General features: G+C 37.0%; 1 protein-coding gene across 1 annotated transcript; it reads left to right on the top strand.

Moving 5' to 3' along the window:
- The first annotated feature begins 11231 nt into the window (after nucleotides 1-11231).
- Nucleotides 11232-19772, top strand: LOC149232530 (small ribosomal subunit protein uS8z/uS8w). The gene is made up of 4 exons (XM_089379436.1): nucleotides 11232-11398; nucleotides 12282-12430; nucleotides 19080-19240; nucleotides 19387-19772. Exons 2-4 carry the CDS (start codon nucleotides 12298-12300, stop codon nucleotides 19483-19485), a joined length of 393 nt encoding a protein of 130 aa, XP_089235562.1. The 5' UTR covers nucleotides 11232-11398; nucleotides 12282-12297; the 3' UTR covers nucleotides 19486-19772.
- The last annotated feature ends 1146 nt before the right edge of the window (nucleotides 19773-20918 follow it).

The raw sequence follows: 20918 nt of genomic DNA on the forward strand, positions 1-20918 counted from the left end.
GGAATAATGTAATAATGTGATGTAATAATATAATGGGTCATATTTAATAAATAAAATGGTTAACTCACATTATGTAAAGGACCACAAGTAGTTAGGGAATAATGTGATAAGCCCATTGTAATGGATGTATGGTATTAAGAGACCCATGGTATTGTATGTATGAAGCCTATATAGAGATTAGAGACTCTCCACTGAGATGTGTCAAGTATGATTCTATATTTACAAGCATATGGCTTGTGGAGTGATCTCCTTCCTTAAGGAGTAGTTGTATGGTGTTGCCCTACCTCAAGGGTTTTGATATTAATAAAGAAGCATTTCTATTTTATATTATTGGAGAAATATTGATATTTCTTGGGCATATTTTGCATTGATATATATATTTTTAGGTCAGATATATTACAAATGTTATAAGAGTTCTTTCTTGGGCAAAGCTGGGATATTTTTTTTCATTTTTTGCAGATTTTTTTTGGGCAGCAAGTTTGCAGATCAGATCTGAAAATTTTGGTGCGAAATTTTCAAAAATAAATAGAAAATATGAATTCCTTGCGAAAAAATACCTAATTAAAAAAAATAAGTCGAATCATAGTCTGAATGAGGGAGATATCATTGATTTAAAATCAATTGTTCTGTAGAAATGTTTCTGACGACATTTCATGGACGATGGATCTCCAATAATGTTTTGCAGTTTTTGTATAGAATTTTAGAAAAATATTTGCATATATGATATCCTATTGAAAAACCACTCAAATTCAAAAAAAAACCGGTCGAATCGGAGTCTGGATGAGGGAGATATCGCTAATTTAAAATCAACTCTTTTTTTTCAGAACTTTTTGTGACATCCAAAAAGTTGCAGTGAGGATCTGAGTTCCTAGAATGTCGAAAACGTGATTCTAGTTACATGGGAAGATGCAGAATGACCATTCCATTTCCAAAAATAGGTTATAATAAGGATTCTGAGTTTTATTGACTGATTTATGCCCATTTTAAATTTTCGCCAAAGTAAGTGATTTTCTTCAAAACCCTTACTTTATGGGTTCTAGAAGGCTATTTTTTTTTTTTTACAGAAAAAGAGGATGGTCATACTATTGAAGAATACCTAACATATATGAAGTCACAATACCCAATAACTTGGGTATTAGGACCATGGAATGATTTTAAGGATGAGGCTGCCATATGGTGGAAATCACTTAACCAAGATCAAATAGGGGCACTTCCCGATGAAGAGATTGAAAAACTCCTTTTGAACAAGTGGTCTCATGCTAGGAAGAAGGAAAATAAGAGCCATAAAGGCTCATTTTCTACTAATATTTCCATATTATAGGTTCATGGAAGTATTCAAAAAGAGAAGATCATTGTGCTTATCAATCCTAGTTGCAAGCATAATTTTATTAATGTTAATTTGCTAAAAAATTGCAAGTCCCAGTCTAACATATTGAGCACACACAGGTTGATGATGTTCAAATTTATAAATATTTGAAGATTTTTATGGATAAATATGTTCTTCATTCTGATTATTATGCTACAGATATGGATGATGTGGATGGTTTTTTGAGATACTCTTGGATGGAATCCATTGGTACTATCAATATTAATGCATAAAAGAAATTCCTTAAGCTTTAGTATAACTAGAAGAAAATTACATTACAAGATATTTCCATCAGTAAAGAGGTAGAGCCTAAGGAGGCCCAAGTAGAAAATGATGCAGGTACTAACACATCAAATGAGGAGTCCATGGTGGAAGTAATAATGGAAGACAAGCAACAAACACAAGCACCACAACAGGTTCCTGATACCAATCAGGCTCCTTCAGGTGTTGAATTGAAGAAAGATACACCACCAGTTAAAAATTTAGCATATCACCACCCACACCACCCAGCCAGACAATAATCAACAAGGTGGAAAAGAATTAGCAACAAGGACAACAACCCCTGGATGACACAAAGAGAGGTGCGATGAGCCATCTACTTAGTGCGAGCGAGGCACCAAGTAGATTGAGTGTTCACCTTTTTCTGGGATGGCTAGATGCACGTGCATGGTACCAATGAACTACTCTTTTGAGTAGATCTTATTATTTGTGTCCTCCTCATGTTTCGTGGACGAAACATGTTTAAAGGGGGTGGAGTGTAGTATACTTAGGGGGAATAATATGGGGTACAAAGGGAGGTACCCAAGGAAATACTGTAGTAATGTGATGTAATAATATAATGGGCCATATTTAATAAATAAAGTGGTTACCCCACATTATGTAAGGGACCACAAGTAGTTAAGGAATAATTTGATAAACCCATTGTAATGGATGTATGGTATTGAGAGACCCATGGAAATTACCCATGGTATTGTATGTATGAAGCCTATATAAAGGCTAGAGACTCTCCATTGAGACGTGTCAAGTATGTTTTTATATTGACAAGCATATGGTTTGTGGAGTGATCTCCTTCCTTAAGGAGTAGTTGTATGGTGTTGCACTACCTCAAGGGTTTTGATATTAATAAATAAGCATTTCTATTTTATATTATTGGATGATATTGATATTTCTTGGGCATATTTTGCATTGATATATATTTTCAAGTCAGATATATTATGTCAGTCGATGAAGCTTCATCCACTGAAGTGTCTGAGGAAGAAGTGGGTGAACCCCAAATCAACCCAGACAATGATCTCACAGCTACGCTTGATGAGATAATTATATCACTACATGCCTTGGTTGGAACATCTTCACCCCAAATCTCAAAATCTGAGGTTTTATTAAACACCGACTAGTAGTGGTGTTGATTGATAGTGGCAACACTCATAACTTTGTCCATAAGAGTAACAGAAGATGTTCATTGTTTTGTATGGGCGATATCTAATATCCAAGTCCTTATCGTTGATGGGGGGACCATGAAATGTGAAGGATGTTGTGAAAATATTAAGCTTCATATGGGGGACTATCACCTCAAAACCCACATGTTTGTCGTTGAAATGGGTGGTTGTGACATTATCCTTGGTGTTGAATGGCTTCGCACACTAGGCCCTATCACAATGGATTTCCAGGAGTTATATATGATCTTTAAGCAGAAAACCACACTCATACACTAAGGGGACTCCAGGTAATTGATCCTACTATCATCAGCTCACATCAAATGGAGAAGATTTTTAAAAAGGGTTGTTAAACACACACATGGCAGCAACAGAATATTAAAGATAAGCAGGAGAGTTCATCTATTATTTGATAATGATATACATGTATAGTACATTCGTGTGACCGTTGGGTTCCACATCCCAAGGTCTCTTGGACTCTCATGGCTATTCACATTCTGCACCAACCCATAGAGGATTAGGTGTCCAACATTCCCCCCCTTAATTCGAAGGGTTATGTATGAGTCCAAGAAGAGAGTTGTAATACAAAACATGCAAAAATGCATGGCAACACTAGGCTAAATGTGCTCTCTGAAATGTTGGTATAAAGGGCGGTGGTTTAAGGATGACCACCAACACTGGAATGCTTAGTGCAGTTCCCGGAACTCTTCCAAGTTTAGCATGAAGCTCAGGTCTTCTGCTAGAGGAAGTGCTCCTAATGTTTTGAAGAGGGAAACCTTCAACCATGAAAGGGAGGTCTCACCCCACATTAAAGGAAGAACCTCAACCTGTGATGGTTTAAGGATTACCACCAAATCTGGAATACTTAATGCAATTCCTGGAACTCTTCCAAAACTAGCAAGAAGATGAAGTCTTCTACTAAAGGAAGTGTCCCCAATTCTTTGAAGAGGTATCATTGACTGAAGGCATGCTCAGGGGCATCTTTGTCTCTGGCTACAACTCTGAATCTGGTATGGCAGGTTGTGGCTCAGGCTCGCTTGATGTGGCTTTGAAGCTTGTAGATGACCATGATTTCCCCCCTTGTCAGATACAAGGTGATATGATGGAGAAAACTCAAATGCAATACTGTTCAATACTCTAGAACAAGTTCAGACATATGACTGAAATGTCTTCTTGGTTGTTGATACCCATTGCCAAGAAGCAATCCATCCAAGATGAATCTTTGTTCTTGTAGGAGGTTTGTTTTTGAAGCATCTGTTTGAAGAATGACTAGTTTTATGACAGTGCTTACATGGATGAAGATCAAAACAGTGATCTTTCAGATGGCCAACGCAGTCACAGTGTTGGCATTTCACTATCTATTGTTGTTGCTGTGGAAGAGGAGCAGAAGATGAAGGTGAACTGTCATGAAGGAATCCAGCACTCTGAAACTGGATGGGCTTTGAGTAATCTGGAATATGAAAGGACACGTCCTTGTCATATCCAAGACTAGTTCTGTGCTTGTTGTGGACAAGCTCTTCCCAAGGTCTGATGATGGGCTTGGGAAGTGCAAACTGAACTTCTACATCTGCATGTAACTTTGTTGCTTTATTGGGCACTGGATCTGAATCAATTTCAACAATATTGACTTGCTGCTTATGGGAGTCTGTTTCATTGTTTTGAATAGAAACAGGTTCAGAATGATGACTCCATTGTTGTAATTCTGCTCGCTGTAGCTGAGATTCAAGCTGCAAAAAGTCAATTTTCTCTTGTGCATTTTGTAGACATACCTAAATGTCTGTGAGAGAAACTTTGCTGACTTTTAATGTATCATGAGTAGTAGACAATATCAAAGTTTTGAGGAACTCTAATACTTCATTGATTCTGGCCATTTTCATTGAAAAAATAAGGTGAATTTCACAAATACAAATTCTTGATCTCAAGCCATATATAAATAAGCCAAGTCGTAAAGATATATAATTAGTTCAAAATCACAATTGAATATGATTGAACATATGAAATATGCAAGCCTTCAACGTATTCAAAGCAACATACAACAATTCCAAGCCGTGGAATTTCAACCGCCCCCACTCAATTTTGAATAATACAACACCAAGGGGATTGCCTTATGCAATGCTCAACGCTCAACATTAAAATGCTCATGCCAATGCACCAATACCCTACGCAGTTCTAGGTTATTTAATAACTATGTATTTCCTTTGTAACAAGGTTCACGAAATCATTGAATTCAAGGTTCATATATATATATATATATATATATATATATATATATATATATGTATGTATATATATATATACCATCTTCAATTCAATGCAAACAGTTCACATCATGCTAGTGTTCATTACGAGTGTTCTAAATTAACCAACGGACCAACGTTCAGGTGAGGACGTTATGTAGGCAAAGAATATTTTAATCCACGAAGAGGGACGAACCTTCAAGGTTTCAAACCATATAACAGTCCACCACAGAGAGCATATGTAGAAGAACTAAAGAATATAAGAGCCAACAATATTTTTCATTTATTAGATATGCAATACAACCATATTGCATTCATCAACCTCTTTCACTCATCTTTGAATTCAATCAATGCCTACTCGCTCCATGTAGAATCATTCAATATTGAATGCAGAATTTTGGATCACTATGCAACCATTTATCTTGGTTTTCTTCTCACATCAACACCATCCCTTTAACCATTTCATCTTGAATTCATTATTATCTACTAATGATACTGAATACAGACGCCACTTCAAACAAATCGAATTCTTAAACTTCTCAATTTGAACCCGAAACCTCGTCGATTCTTCGCCCGATAACATTCTCATCCACACCATTCTGAGAAACCGAATTCTTTTCCACAACACCATTCGCAGAAGTCGAACCGTCTTGCACAAAACCATTCACGGAAGACGAATTCTCCTTCAGAACGTCATTCCCACTGCTTGAAACTCCCCCAAACAACTGCCTTCTGAGTATGTCGTGTAGCCGCCCAACCAGCTGCTTCTTGAGTGAATCGAACGCCATATCTAACCTTTCGAGCTGTTCAGTCGAATTGACAATACAAAGGAAACTATACATTTGCTAGTGGAAAGGCAGTTGGTTATCACAATCTGTTTCAAACAACTTGGTCAACCTTTATGGTTGATGATAGTCCATACTTTATTAAGGATACTCTCCACCTAAGGGAAGAGCACATTCAGAATGGCGGGACAAAAATGGCACAAATAACACTGAGTGAAGGAGCATTTCTATGCGCAGCAATGAAATAGGAGAATATATGGATCAGAAGGTCACTGGTGCACACAATCGCCTAGCGTTTATTGAGCTCGATTGCAGGTGCGATCATCATCCCGAAGGCAAGTTATTGAAATGAGAAATCGATGCCGATGTCTGTCTCTGCTCTAGTGTCCGATACCGTTTTATTCCTACTGTTCTGGCCAGCTCTAACACTTATCTCGACTTTCCAGATCCCGCTCAGGGCACCTTTCTACAGATGATTGCAATGCTAGAAAGGGTCCTTGGTGTGAAACTGCGTGGAAGCACTGGAAATAAATACATCGGAGTTGTTGCTGAGCAGAAATATTCGATATGAGAAGACTGGCACAAAAACACTGGTAGATAGGTAAAGAGGTAGTTTTGACAGCCTTTAATTAGGTGTGGATGGTAGCGCTAAGCGCCCAGGCTAAAAGTGTGGGAGCTGAGAGGACAGAGTCACCAAAAGTAATGTTCACGCCCATTCATTTCTTGATGGCTTTCCCAAAATTTATGCTGAGTATGAGCATGGTGGTTATATATATTAAAACCACAGTTAAAACAACAACTGTTAAACAAGAGAGTGGGAGCGGAGGTATGGGCAACATGGTATATGCACGCAGTGTGGTAAGTGGTAATACCACTCTAACACTCGGGCCCTAGCGTCAAGAGCAACATTCAAAGCGTATTATGGCAGTTGACAGAATTCAAGGTATGCTATAACATTCAACTCTTGACCAACTCATTCAACAACAAAGATTTGACAGAGATGACAGTCTAGAAAAGAGGTATAGGATTGACATGTATAGAAAGGCCACAGAAAAACAAGCTCACATAAACAAGTGGCTCATACTTGAGAAGGGCAGGAGATCGCCTACTCTGATACCATGTTAAACACACACATGACAACAATAGAATATTAAAGATAAGCAGGAGAGTTCATCTATTATTTGACAATGATATACATTTATAGTACATTCATGTGACCGTTGGGTTCCACATCCCAAGGTCTCTTGGACTCTCATGGCTGTTCACATTCTACACCAACCCATAGAGGATTAGGTGTCCAACAAGGGCCATCATGGGGTAGTAGTGCAATTTAATGCCATTTAGGCCATTGAATCCACTCCTCATATTCATCATGATATGTAACAGGTATTAGATCACCACCAATGGGTCTTTGACAAACCTAAGGAGATCCCACCCTCTAGGGGTGAACATGATCATAACATCCCTTTGGTCCCGGGTGCCCAACTGCCAAATGTCCTCCCATATCGATATACTTTTGCATAAAAGAATGAAATTGAAAAAATCATCTAGGAACTCCTCGAAGCCGACATTATTTGTCCCAACACCAGCCCTTATTCATCTCCAGTGGTCATGGTTCTAAAGAAAGATGGAGAATGGCACATGTGTCCCGAATTTAGGGCCCTTAACAAGCTCACTATCAAGGACAAATTTCCTATTCTAGTAGTTGATGATCTGCTTGATGAACTGCATGGTGCTAAATTTTTTACCAAGCTAGACCTTTGCTCGGGTTATCACCAAATACGCATGAAGGAAGTTGACATTCCAAAGACAACCTTCCGAACTCATGAAGACCATTATGAATTCATGATCATGCCATTTGGTCTTTGTAATGCTCCATCCACTTTTCAGAGCCTCATGAACCACCTTCTGAAACCATATCTTAGAAAAATTGTCTTGGTCTTTTTTGATGACATTCTCATCTACAACATAACATGGGATAAACATCTTCAACATGTTGACCAAATATTGCAATTGCTCCAAGATCACAAATTATTTTTCAAATTATCCAAGTGCTTGTTGGCTTAGGTTGGGCTGACCCAAGTTCATATTTTACAACGCACCAACAAAACCCTCAATCCCTGGCCCTTTCGGCAACGACCTACAAGCAAGTCGTAGTCTCACCAGAAGTGACTATGGGAGGTTGCAGAACCAGGTTTTTTCAGCCTTAAGGGATACTGCGATGTGGCAATTCTGCATTTTCTTATGCTTTAACACTTATAAACTACTTCACATTCATGAACTACTTCACACTTATATATATTCATCATTTAAACATATTATAAACATTCATACCTATAGAACCGTGCCGCCATGATCGCTCATATCAAAGATAATCTACATCAAGCTCAGAATTAGATGAAGCAACTGACTGACCAACACTGTTTAGAGAGGTCATTTCAAGTAGGCAACCAAGTGTTCCTGTGACTCCAACCTTATAAGCAAACCTCTCTCAAAGAAAAGGGCTGCCATAAACTAGCCCCAAAATTCTATGGACCTTATCAGGTACTTCAACGTATAGGAGCAGTCACTTACAAACTAGCCCTGCTGATTACTTCAAAAATCCACCTAGTGTTCCATGTATCCTGCCTCAAGAAAGTTGTGGGGAACAATTGTAGGGTACAAACCGGTTTGTCAAAATTGGATGAGGAAGGTTCACTGTGGCTCCGACCTGTACATGTCCCCAATACTCGTGAAAGACATCTCCACGGCCGCACAATCAAGGAAGTCCTCATTAAGTGGAAAAACACCTCTCCAGAAGATGCGACATGGGAACTAACCAATATTCTTCAACAATTTTCGTGGCTTCAACCTTGAGGACAAGGCTACTTTTGATGGGCGAGGGCATGTTAGGGTCCAACCCTAACTCCCTTATTCATGTAATAAGCCTCGTTAGAGTCATAGTTAGTTAGCTAAGTCAATAAAGCTTGTAAGCGGTTATCCACATTAGTAATATTGTAAGTGGTTGACCCACATTATAAAAAAGGGACCACAATTAATTATGAATGGGCCATAGTTAATAAATAAAGTGGTTAACCTGTGTTATGCAGGGGACCACTAGTAGTTAGGTTTTTGGATGTCATAAAGCTATAAATAGTCTTAGATAGCAAGGGAAGAAGTATGAAGTCTTATTGTAATTGAGTTCTACTTTTTTGGAGGTTGCCCCCTCAAAGAGGCAAGTGAACATTGTATTCTGCTTCTGAATAATAAAATATCTTTGCAACTTATCTCATTTCATGTGATATTTATGTGTTTTGAGCCATATTGTTTCGTATTTATGGTATTCTAGTTTTCTTGCAGGTCAAGTGCATAACACATTATGAATTTCACTTATGATCCCAAGTGGAGTATTATCCAAAAAACTAATGTAGATTTCTCTAAATGTTATTGAGCCCATGAATGTGGAGGTGATCTAGCACCACATCATCCCCTACGACTTGGGGTGTGAATTCCTCATAGCATCGTGGACCAAGGGAGGGGAATTAATACTAAGAAGTCAAGAGTGCATTTAATTTGATACAGGGGATCTCATAGCCAGGATATGACTAGTATTCACATAGTTCGAAACCATAGAAGAGGGGTTAAGTTAGACCCAGAGGAGACAAAGATTTAAACCCAAGAGTATTCACAGAGAAGGGAATCGATGGGAAGACAATTAGGAGTGTAAATAAAGGATAAAACCAAGGCCCCAAAAACATCCAGAGAGAGATAAAAGAAAAAAGTAAAAACTATCCCCTTGAAAACTGTTATAAATAGAAGCCTGAGCCAAAAGGAAACATGTGTAGCTTTGCATACTAGCTTAGATACCAAAGAAAATAATAAAACCAGGATAAACAATGACCAAGAAGAAACAAGGGTCGAAATACCAAAGAATTTAAACATTGAAAACCTAAAAAGAGCCTAGAAGATGTTTCTCTTAGAGGTTAGTATAAGACAAATCTAAAAAATTCAGAAATACCAAAATCCATTTGAATAATGATAACAAGCAGGTGAGGGTTCACATACCAACAAATTGTCTTATTTGCAATATTTTCCTTCTGTGACCTTCTCTTCCTCCATGTTTGCTGAACACTCACTCAGGTACCAATGTGATTGCCATTCATAACGAAGGAGGCTGCCTGGCTAAATCCACAAACCAAAATCATGAGAGATATCACCATCAATTCACCTACATGCACATGTCTTCAAACTTGCTACCAAGTGTGTGGATTATCCATCATATATGTGATTAATGACCCTTCCCCATCATTCACTCAAGTGGGCTCTTAATTTGACACCCAAGGTTGGGGATATTTATATATATTTCAAAATATATAAAATAATCACTAAAAATATGAATTGGAAACCCTTGATTTCATCCTTTGGATTGTGTATATGATGAAGAATATTCTCAAATTATTAAATCTCAACTATCCGTATTTTTTTTTAAGAATGAAAATTCTATAAACCTCACTCTAAAATATACAACACACACAATAATAATTTTATTTCTAAACTTTTCAATATTTCAAAATGCTAGAAAATAAAGCTATCGCTCTTATAAAATTGATATATTGATATATAGTCTATAAACTTTTCAATATTTCAAAAGGCTAGAGTAGAATGGTGGGATGTAATCAAATAAAGGTTGAGATCATCGCACTATGGGGTTTTTTTATGGTTGTCCATCCACCACATAGATGTATATGGAGACTCTAAAGTGGTCATTGACTTGGTGATGAGGAAAACAAATTTTGCACCTTCTATACTTATAAATTGGATGAAATATATTAAGATATTAATTGATGTTTTTCAAGACTTGACTTTTGAGCATATCTACAAGGAGCATAATCCTGTCGCAATACTTTATTTGAGGATATCTACAAGGAGCATAATCCTGTCGCAATACTTTATTCGAGAGCATTATACTCTCGCAGATACTTTATTCAAGAGCATTACATTGTCGCAGATGCTTTATCCCAAACAAAATTGCAACATTCCTCATAGAGTGATCTTTTTCACTATTTTTACAATAACATTCTTAATAGAATGGGGAATATTCCAACTCTATAAAATCTTTATTTAAAAATGATTAACTATCTTTTTGGAAGTGATATTATTGTATGTATATAATAATGCTAGAAATACTAGAAGATAGAGTATGATCCATTTAACTTCATTTTATGTAAGTGATATTATTGTATGTATATGCTAATGCTAGAAATACTAGAAGATAAAGTATGATCCATTTAACTTCAGTTTATGTAGTCTTGTTTTTGGATTATAGAGGCTCATCACCGATTAGAATAATGTTAAGCAGTTTTAAGAGACATGAACTATATATCTATTGACTCAAAATACAAAAACATAAAAATCTAATGCTTGACAGAGCACTAAACCCTGATATATGTTTGAAAGGCTTTCGTCCGTTCCCTAATGAGTTGTATATATAGAAGGGGGTTTAAGACATATTTTTCTTTGGAAGTGAGCCCAAGTGGAGCGAGAAGGCAAGCAAGCACTTGCAGGCTCCAGTAGCGGCGGCAGGAGGAGATCCGGAAGGTATGGAATAACAGTCTCTTTTTTATTCATCTGGTCTTGAACTTGTTCTTTGGAACGAAACAGTGGATCGAACCCTAGAATAAATTATCCCATTTCTCGTATTGTTGGGAATACATTGCCCTTTCTGAGTGTATTGGAGAAAGTTGTCTGGAGTTGTAATAATGAGTGAATATAATGTTTTATCAACAGTAGTGTTTATGATTTTTCTTTATTCTCTGCATTTGAAGGTTTTTGGTGGTTTATGATTCCTGCATATATTGGAAATCTATGGGTTTTAGTGTTTTGTGTCTTTTTTTTGATTTTCACTGTTTTGGGAGGGATTTCTATGCTCGTGTGGTGGCTGTCTTTTTGTCTTCCTCAGTCGTCAAAGTTTCTTGCATACATGCTACCTTCTGGGAGGAACCTGTGAGCCTTGGGGTTTATTAACCACTGACAGTCTTCATGGAAGCCTTAACTATTAATCAAAATACACGTGGGCCAAAAATGCAACAGATAAAAATGCTTTGTCGGTTATTTGCAAAGAGCTCCCGTTAACCTATTATCGGTTATATGGATATGCGGATAATTAAAGGTCCAGAAAGCATATGGAAACAGACCCAATCAAATGGCCCGATGCCCAGAAACATTGACAGGGCCGAAAACTTCAGACAGGAGCAGGAAGGGTTCCAGCTGTGGGCAGCGGTTTAGGTTTTTTTCGGGTACAATGGAAGAGTTGTCTGAAACGAGCTTGATTTCATTTGTTTTCTTTTTGGTTTTCGTATTTTATGTTGATATTTACAAGCACACCATGTCCATTAATCTGGGAAATGTAGCTCATGTTTCATTTATTATTGGAGCAAGCGTGTTCGGAGTTATTTCACTGCCGATAATCCTTTATGTGCAGGATTATATACGTGAACATGGTGAGGATTAGTGTTTTGAACGATGCACTTAGGAGCATGTATAATGCAGAAAAGCGTGGGAAGCGGCAAGTGATGATCAGACCATCATCAAAAGTCATCATCAAGTTCCTCCAAGTCATGCAAAAGCATGGTGAGCTTGTTTTCAACTGTCATTTTGTTTCGTACTGGTTTTGATTATTCAAGTTCCATGGAGTGGCTTCGTTTTAAGCCACAAGGTTCGCCGAACTTCAACAGTTTGAAATTCTCTGAACCTTTTTAGTTCGTTTAGGTTCGGCTAACCTTAAGATGAATCGACAATGAAATTTTTGTTTTTTAATTCGTTTTCTTCGACTTTTATAATTTAGAAATACAAAATTAACCCTAAGTTCTTCACACGATTGACTCTAGAATTCTACATGTTCACGCATTTGTAATTTTGTCTAGTCTTCTTCTGTTCAGCCGCCGACCCACCTCCATCTTCTGCGACTTGCAAGGAGGCTAACCCTCAATTCTCTGCCTCCAGTTCGATCCTTTTAGTCTTGATTCTCTACTGTGAATTTTCACTCCCGGGGGACTCATTACATGTTGAGTCAATTGTATATGTGTGTGTGTGTGTTAAAAATTGTATAGACGAATCTTATTGTGAATCTCATCTGAGCTTCATTGAAAAAATTGAACTTGAACCGAATCTAATCCTTGTTGAACTTGAACTCAAACCTAAACTGGGTGACTTAGGTTTCATATTATTCCTGACCTATATATGCCTGTGTTCAAGTCACTGGAGTTTCAGACAGTGTCAACTACTACTTTGAGTAATCAAGGGGCTTGTTTGATTATCTTTACCAGAATGCCATTGATAATTGCAAATTGTTCTCATTTTTTTCCCCTACACATTTTGCTGTTGAATCTCTCTGGTTGGCTTGGTCCTTAATTTTCCTAAATGAGATACATCTGTGTATATGATAAAGATCCTGAATGAGATCTGTGTATATCTTCTAGGTAGTGTTCACACATCTAAACTCTTGCATTCAGAAGTTGAGAGATTACACATGACCCCGTTTCTGGTTTCCAGATCGCATTTTCCTGTGTATAGTCCTAAAATGTGATGGCGCTGTAAAATCGTTTGGCTTAAACAATATTTAGTGTTCTAACTGTGAATCTGAGGAACTTCCCACTTCTTCCTAGTAGCAAATTGCCAATGGATACTCTCCTCATTAGTACAACCACATCAAATAGTTATTAGTTTTCGCTCAGCACACTAAATAAATTGTTTGAAGCATTGTAACCAAACATCTTTTGAGCCTTGCCAAAGCTGTATTTATGGGAGGTGTTCTCTCTCTAGCAGCTTGCTGTGCACACAAGTTTTTCTGGAATGCAGTTGAACCATGCCAAACTAATTCTCTCTACCAAGTTTACGCATTCCTAGTTTGACTCATAAATCTATTTTTTCCCCAGTCTAATCTATCACGCACAGGTAAGTGTACACACATAGAAAAGTGTCGAGTTTGCTAATTATGGCCATATGAAAATGATGATACAAAACAAAGTTTGTATGCATGAGGTCATGCATTTCTTGTTGCATTTTAATATTTGTATTTGTCTTTGATTGAGTCTTCATTACTAATACTAACAGAAGAAATAACAAGATGACGTTGCAATGTCACCTTCTAGCTGTGTCGTTCATATCCACGTGGTATCAGATGGTCATTTGGTTGCTTTGGCATACTGAATCAAGGTGTCAGCTGATGGAATGGGTCAATCAAGTGTCAGAGACTCAGATCTGCGTTTGATGTCTTCCAACTTCAGTAATGTTGTGCTTCTCAGATATATCTTAAGGTTTCTTGTTCACAAAACAATCCACAGGTGAAAGAGTGTAGAGGCGTTCATAAAAAGACAAAATGGACACATCTTATAAATCTCAATGGCACCGGGGAAGAAACAAAAGATCTGTAGCAGCTAAAGTATGTTGACGTTTCCATCATAGTCTTTAAACTCGGTCTGTCTTACTCGGAACCAGTCAAACTGGCCAAGTTCATAGGCCACTGGGTCAACTTGGCCATCAACTCGGACCATGGGGCTAGTTTGATAATTTGGTATCAAACTGGCCTGAACTGGCTGAGTCAGCTTCGAAACCCCATGTGCAGACTCAGCACCTATTTTATGGGTTTTTTAAACAAAAAAATGATAAAAATAGGGTTTCTGTGTGATTATGTTGGAAATGGCAACTCAGCATGATATTGTCAATGCTTGCTGTAAAATCTATTATAAATGAGACTCGACAGTGCTGATATTGGGGCATTATTCTGTCCATTTGCCTTGCTGTTTGCTCATCCTGTGGCTGCTTTCAAAGCTCATCTTGTGGCTGCTTTCAACACTCATCCTGTAGCTTCATTTAAAAAAAAAAAAAAAAAAACCTTAGAGCGTTGCTGTAGTTACCTATGACTGCCACCATATGTTGCTAGAATACCTGCTATTACAGTAATTACCCAAAAGCAGAAGTACAATGCTGATCTGTTTAGTGTTATTTGCAGTGCCATATCCACTATTTTTTGTTGCGATTCTGACTCTCTAACTTGGTGACTTCTGACCTGCAGCTACCCTTTTCTTGCCTGAATAATGAGGTTGACCTATGGATTTACATTGGTAAAACTAGGAGGTTTACCAGCTATGGGTGATAAAGGGAAACAAATTAGAACTTTGGCTTAACTTAGCAAACATGCCCATCATATAAATGGAAATTAGCTTTTCTGGATGGTATGTAGATGAGAAAACTCTGCATATTTTGTCTCTAATGTTTTAACTTTTGGAATCATGGTTTGAAGTCTTAATTTTTTTAATTAAAATTTAATTATTTTATGTAATTTTTAAACCAAGTCACTGAATGTGACTTGATCTGCATCTGAGTTGAAACCCTAGTTGATAAGTGGCTGAATCGAAGTCTAAGTCTGACTTTTAAAACTATCGATGCCATTGGCATTGCATGACAGAGCAGTAGCATGATCTTCAAGAAAACTGCTCCCATATCTTTTACATGATGAGGCTCAAAATCTGAGGGTATACATCTCCATAATAAGCCAAATATATACAGTCCAATTAATTACATTAATCAACTTCAAAGATAGATCTGTCCAATAATGAACATGCGGTCTTCAAATGTGGTCTTAACCGTTTTCTTTTCTGGTACAAAGATTACTGAATTTGATGATCATTTTATTACTAAGTTTTTTGACCTCTTTCCATTCTTGTTCCCCCAAGTCATGATCCAATCTGCATGTAGTTGACTGAGCTTTTATACATTCTCCCTCCCGATTTTGGGAAAGATATCATCTTCATCCACCCTAGAAAATGAACCTTCAAGAGGAGCAGATTTGCTCCAGGAAGTTTTTAAAAAGAGCATGATCCTCTTCCTGTCTGGAGATGGGAATAGATGCTCATAAGAAAATCAATATCTACATTTGAACGAGTGTTATCAGAATTGGTGGAACTGGCCATCCAACTGGTTTGGAGGTAAAACTGGTCCAACCAGTGGTGGCCCTGAACTGGGAAAGGCTGGTTTGGTACCAAACTGGCCTGTTCTGTATGATGCTGTACAATGACCCATGGTTTTGGAATTTAGGATTTTATTTTTATTTTTCCTCTTTGTTGAGTGGTATATGTCCAACACAACCCTAGACCCCCCTAAAAGCTATTTAAAAAGACTTCCCCTCCCCTCCACCTGCCATGCCCCTTACCCTCAATTTGACAATGAAGACCTTTCTTGGATGCACTTCCCCATGGAGAGGTATCACTACCTTCAGTTCCAGGGGAATCAAGCTGGAATCTCACTGTAGAGTCTATTCATTCTAAGCCCAAGGATGAGCATTCTGATGATAGTCATTAGAAGTGCTATGATCCTGATGATAGTCATTAGTAATATTATGATTACTGTATTTTGGTTCAGAGATGTATTGCGCTAAGTGCAAGTTTGGTTACATGCAGTCCTACTTGCTATTTAAATACAACTTTAAATATTTGTGCATAAGTGGTTTGGATTCATATGGATGCACATGAATTTATATGCTTTTTTTTGTTTATTTATTTATTTATTTTTCAAATTTGAATCTTTTATTTGTCGACCAGTTCTTTGGTCCATTTTTTTCCAGTTCCGGTCTGGTTCATATTCTTGGGGTCGACTGGTTCGATGACTGGTCCGGTCCTGATAGCATTGCCTCTATACCATAGCTTATCTTTTGAATCCACTACTCATCAGTTGTTCAACAAATCTTGGGAAAAACACATGCAATCTGAATAATATCAAGGTATGAGCATATACTATCTATTATTCAAGATCTCGAGACTTAGGATGATAACTTAAGATATCAGGTCACCAAGCATATTGAAGGAGGCGTTACCTTTAACCATATAAAGAGCCAGATGAAGACAATTCTCGAGAGATTTTAGTTGTGCACGAGTTATGCCTTGGGTTTGATTATATAATAAAAAATTATGTCTATGTGATCTAGATTGTTGTTTTGCATGTACAACCATATTGATGATATTTAATTGCATTGAAAGAAAATTTGTAACCAAGTTATTAGACTCCAATGTGATGAAAGTTTATATGTGGCTTACTACCTGAATTATGGGGTTTTGTCTGATTCTAAGTTTTCTTCCTTCGGTGATTTTTTTGTAGTCCCTTTGGTTACATTGAAGATAATTACATTGGTTCACAGAAAACTTGCATGGCATTACATCCATACCTCTACTCTAGCATTTAATGTATGGGCAATGGCCTTTCCTGCAGTTTCAATATGTGGAATGGGAAACCAAGGTAGACTGTTTAGTTATCCACTGTGCTGTACCAAATTGAAGGATATTGTGTTGAACATAATAGGCTGACGTTGTTTACTAGTTGGAAGATCTCAATTGTTTTTGATAAGAAACAGGATTTCCTATAGTACCCAATTTCATGTCGCAAACTACTGGTCTCCTAGATCAAGTAGGGCACTTGAGCTTATGTTGTATACTAAGTTTACATTGCAAATGCATATTTCTGGCATTGTAGTAAGAATGTAGCACAGATGAAGAGTGTATTTCTTACTTAAAAGCAAGGTTGATATTGCACTTCTATATGAATGAAGATAACATGAATAGTTGGAGGTCATTTGGGTTGTTTTGCATGTACAACCATATTGATGATATTTAATGGCAGTGAAAGAAAATTTGTAACCAAGTTATCGGACTTGCAATTTGATGAAAGTTTGTATGTGGCTTACAACCTTAATTATGGGGTTTGTCTGGTTCAAAGTTTTCTTCCTTTGGTGATATTTTTTAGTCCTTCTGGTTACATTGAAAATAATTGCATTGATTCCCAGAAAGCTTGCATGGCATTACTTACATACCTCCACTCTAGCATGTTACATATGGGCAATGGCCTTTCCAGCAGATCAGTATGTGGAATGAGACTCAGAAACCAAGGTAGACTGTTTAGTTACCCACCACGCTGTTCCACAATTGAAGGATATCGTGTTGAACATAATTTGAACATAATAGACTGACCTTGTTAACTGTGTGGTTGTATGAAAATATGAATACGGATATAAAATACTGTTGTAAGATCCAAATTGTTCTTTATAGAAACAGGATTTTGTATAGCACCCAATTTCATATCACAAACTACTGGTCCTCCTAGATCAAGTCGGACTTTGATGAAGCCGTATTGTTTAATGGATGATGTTCATATGGGGTTTCGCTGCACATACATGCAGTTGAATTTTTCAACGAATTCATCCCGTGTTTGTCTGCTGTTTGATTGTGGTGGGTTGAAGGAACACCACAACAAAAAGCTATGGTTTAATTATAAATACATTTGCAGTGTGAGAGAGGTTATATCAGTTATTTGGTTAATAGGTGTCCATGCGATAGACTTCAAAGTAATATATCAGATTATGATTAGTTTCATGTGGGTTGTACTTGATCTAATTTTTGCATATTCAATCTCCTAAAAACCTATATTCACTTGGAACCTTGTATTGCTATTGGTGGTTGGAAAAACATTAAATTTGAGTTCATGCACAATATCCATATTGTATGAAAACGAAGGCAGCTTGTTTACATTCCCATGTTTGCAATTCTAGTTTGGACGTTGGAAGAGTTATGCATGATCAGACCCAAGTTCTCGTAAAAGAAATATGATACAATAGTGAGATTGTGTAGAAGAAAGCAAAAGATTATTTCTTACCATGAAAGAATGTTTTGCTTATTCTAGATATCGTCGTTTGAATCTTTTGGTTGAACTTTTTTGTTGCCATGTCAAATGCTGATGGACAGAAAGTTACAGAAAAATGTTTGGTTTTTGAGGGATTTCAAAATTTGAACTAGGAGATGTTTTGTGACGTAGTGGCCTAGTGCTTTTGATAGATGATTGCACATGCAAAATGCACAGTAGTAGGTTGTAGTAAAATATCGAATGGATACGTACATACTGATTTTTTTACTATTTGGAATCTTATGTTCCAAGCAAAATATAAGATATATTTTTTGCAGCCTTCAAGAAAAGTTTGAATCACGCTATTTAAAATCTTTATATACTGGCTGTTGTAACTATCATGTTTTCTAAGGTATGAAATAATGATAATAGAATGGTGGCTGTCACATTCATAGCTAGGACTGCATTAGTGGAGAAAAATTGGTATTAAAGGTTTTACCAATGCAAATACAAATTTGAATTCTAAGAAATTTCTCAACTTCTATTATCTTGAGAAGTTAGAAAAGTATGCCCTAGCACATAGGAGGTATCTGACACATCTGTTTTCTACCAGGTTATATTGGAGAGTTTGAGCTAGTTGATGATCATAGAGCAGGGAAAATTGTTGTCGAGCTTAATGGAAGGCTCAACAAATGTGGAGTTATCAGTCCTCGTTTTAATATCGGGGTGAAAGAAATTGAGTCATGGACTGCTCGCCTGCTACCCTCTCGACAGGTACTGTATTATGTGGCATGGTTGAACTGATACCTTTAAACTCGGTATATCCTATCTATAGAATGAACTTAGTATTCCCATCTCTTCTTTTTATCAAGATATATTTTTGCATGGTTGATAGACGTTAACCTCTTTTGTGTTTGCAGTTTGGATTCATTGTTTTGACAACATCTGCTGGCATCATGGATCATGATGAAGCCAGGAGAAAGAATGCTGGAGGAAAAATTTTGGGTTTTTTCTATTAGAGGCAACTCATATCTTTCTTTTACATGGAGCTTAGAGCTGGTTCATCAGGATTTGTCCTTATTCTCGAGAATTAAGGAGTTTTGGAAATTTTTTTACACGTTTGTATTCAAATGGAGAATTGGACTCTTATATTTGGAGGTGATTTAATTTCTGTTTATCTCCCTGTTTTCCTTCAAACATTATCACGGTATAATCGTCTTCACATTGTTTCTTTTTATTCATATTTTGAGATTATGGTTCTTTCCTAATTTTTCAAGAATTAATGAGTTTTGGAAGAATTTTAACAGATTTGTATTCAAATTGAGACTTCACTTTTATATTTGGAGGTGATTTAATTTCTTTTTATCGCCATGTTTTCCTTCACTCATTAATTCAACTTTTATATTTGGAGGTGATTTAATGTCTGCTGATCACCATGTTTTCCTTCCATCATTATCACCTTACAGTCCTCATATCTTTTTTTTTTTTTTTTTTTTGTTTATAGTCCTTCTCATATCATTTTTTAATTCATTTTGTTTTTAAAGTTTAACAATTCTATTGACCCATAAAAAATGAATTACATCATATTGCTGTACATCAATCTTCCCCTAATTGCGCAACATAACATAACATTTTCCTTTCTTGAACTTAGGCTCCAGTGTTATACACAAACTTGTCTTCTTGCCTTTCCTCTTCTGAATGTCTGTCCAACCTGAGGGATTGTTTGTAACAACCAGTTTCTTTCCTTGAGATATTTCCATTGCTGAGCTCTCTGGCATATTTGTTGGCTCTTTGTCACTATCTGAATGGTTTGATTAATGGGTACGTTTTTGCCCACTCTTTGCAGATGCCAAAATTATGGCTGAATTTTGTGCTATGCTAATTGATGGGTGAGCTTCCTCCCCTGATGGCTGAGATGGCATATCATGAGTTTGCACAAGGTCTACATGAGCAGCACTGGCATCAGGAGTCCTCTGATTTTGAGAATTATTTGATTTGTGAGTCATAGTGGACTTAGAACCATTGGGTCCTTTTGGATCTTGCCATCCATGATTTTTCTTCTTGGCTTCAAGGTGCAAAGAGAGGTGCCTTATGAATATGGGTAAACATTATGTAGGCGTTTGGGCTGCAGGCAAGATCTATAACAAAAAACTGTATTTTCATAGTCTATTGGTTGGGAATAAACCTTAATTCCCCATTTAAGGAGGATTTTATCCGACAATCCTTTACAAACGTTCACTTCAACACATGAGAATAAATGTGTGAATTTCTTTTACAATCCTTTCAGTGTCAATTTTGATGAAGCAACCTAGTAAATTTCGCAAATCTTCTAAGATAGTTGGATGGGAAAATTGGAAAATTGACTTGTGTTGGAGTTGCCATATTTGCACCCACACTAGAGTTGCCATATTTGACATAGAGGATTAAAATTCGGAAACTAGGGTTGAAGGGG

Source organism: Pinus tabuliformis, chromosome J, assembly GCF_031772625.1.
Source record: "Pinus tabuliformis cultivar Carrire ecotype Pingquan chromosome J, CPIR1, whole genome shotgun sequence".
Taxonomy (NCBI): domain Eukaryota; kingdom Viridiplantae; phylum Streptophyta; class Pinopsida; order Pinales; family Pinaceae; genus Pinus; species Pinus tabuliformis.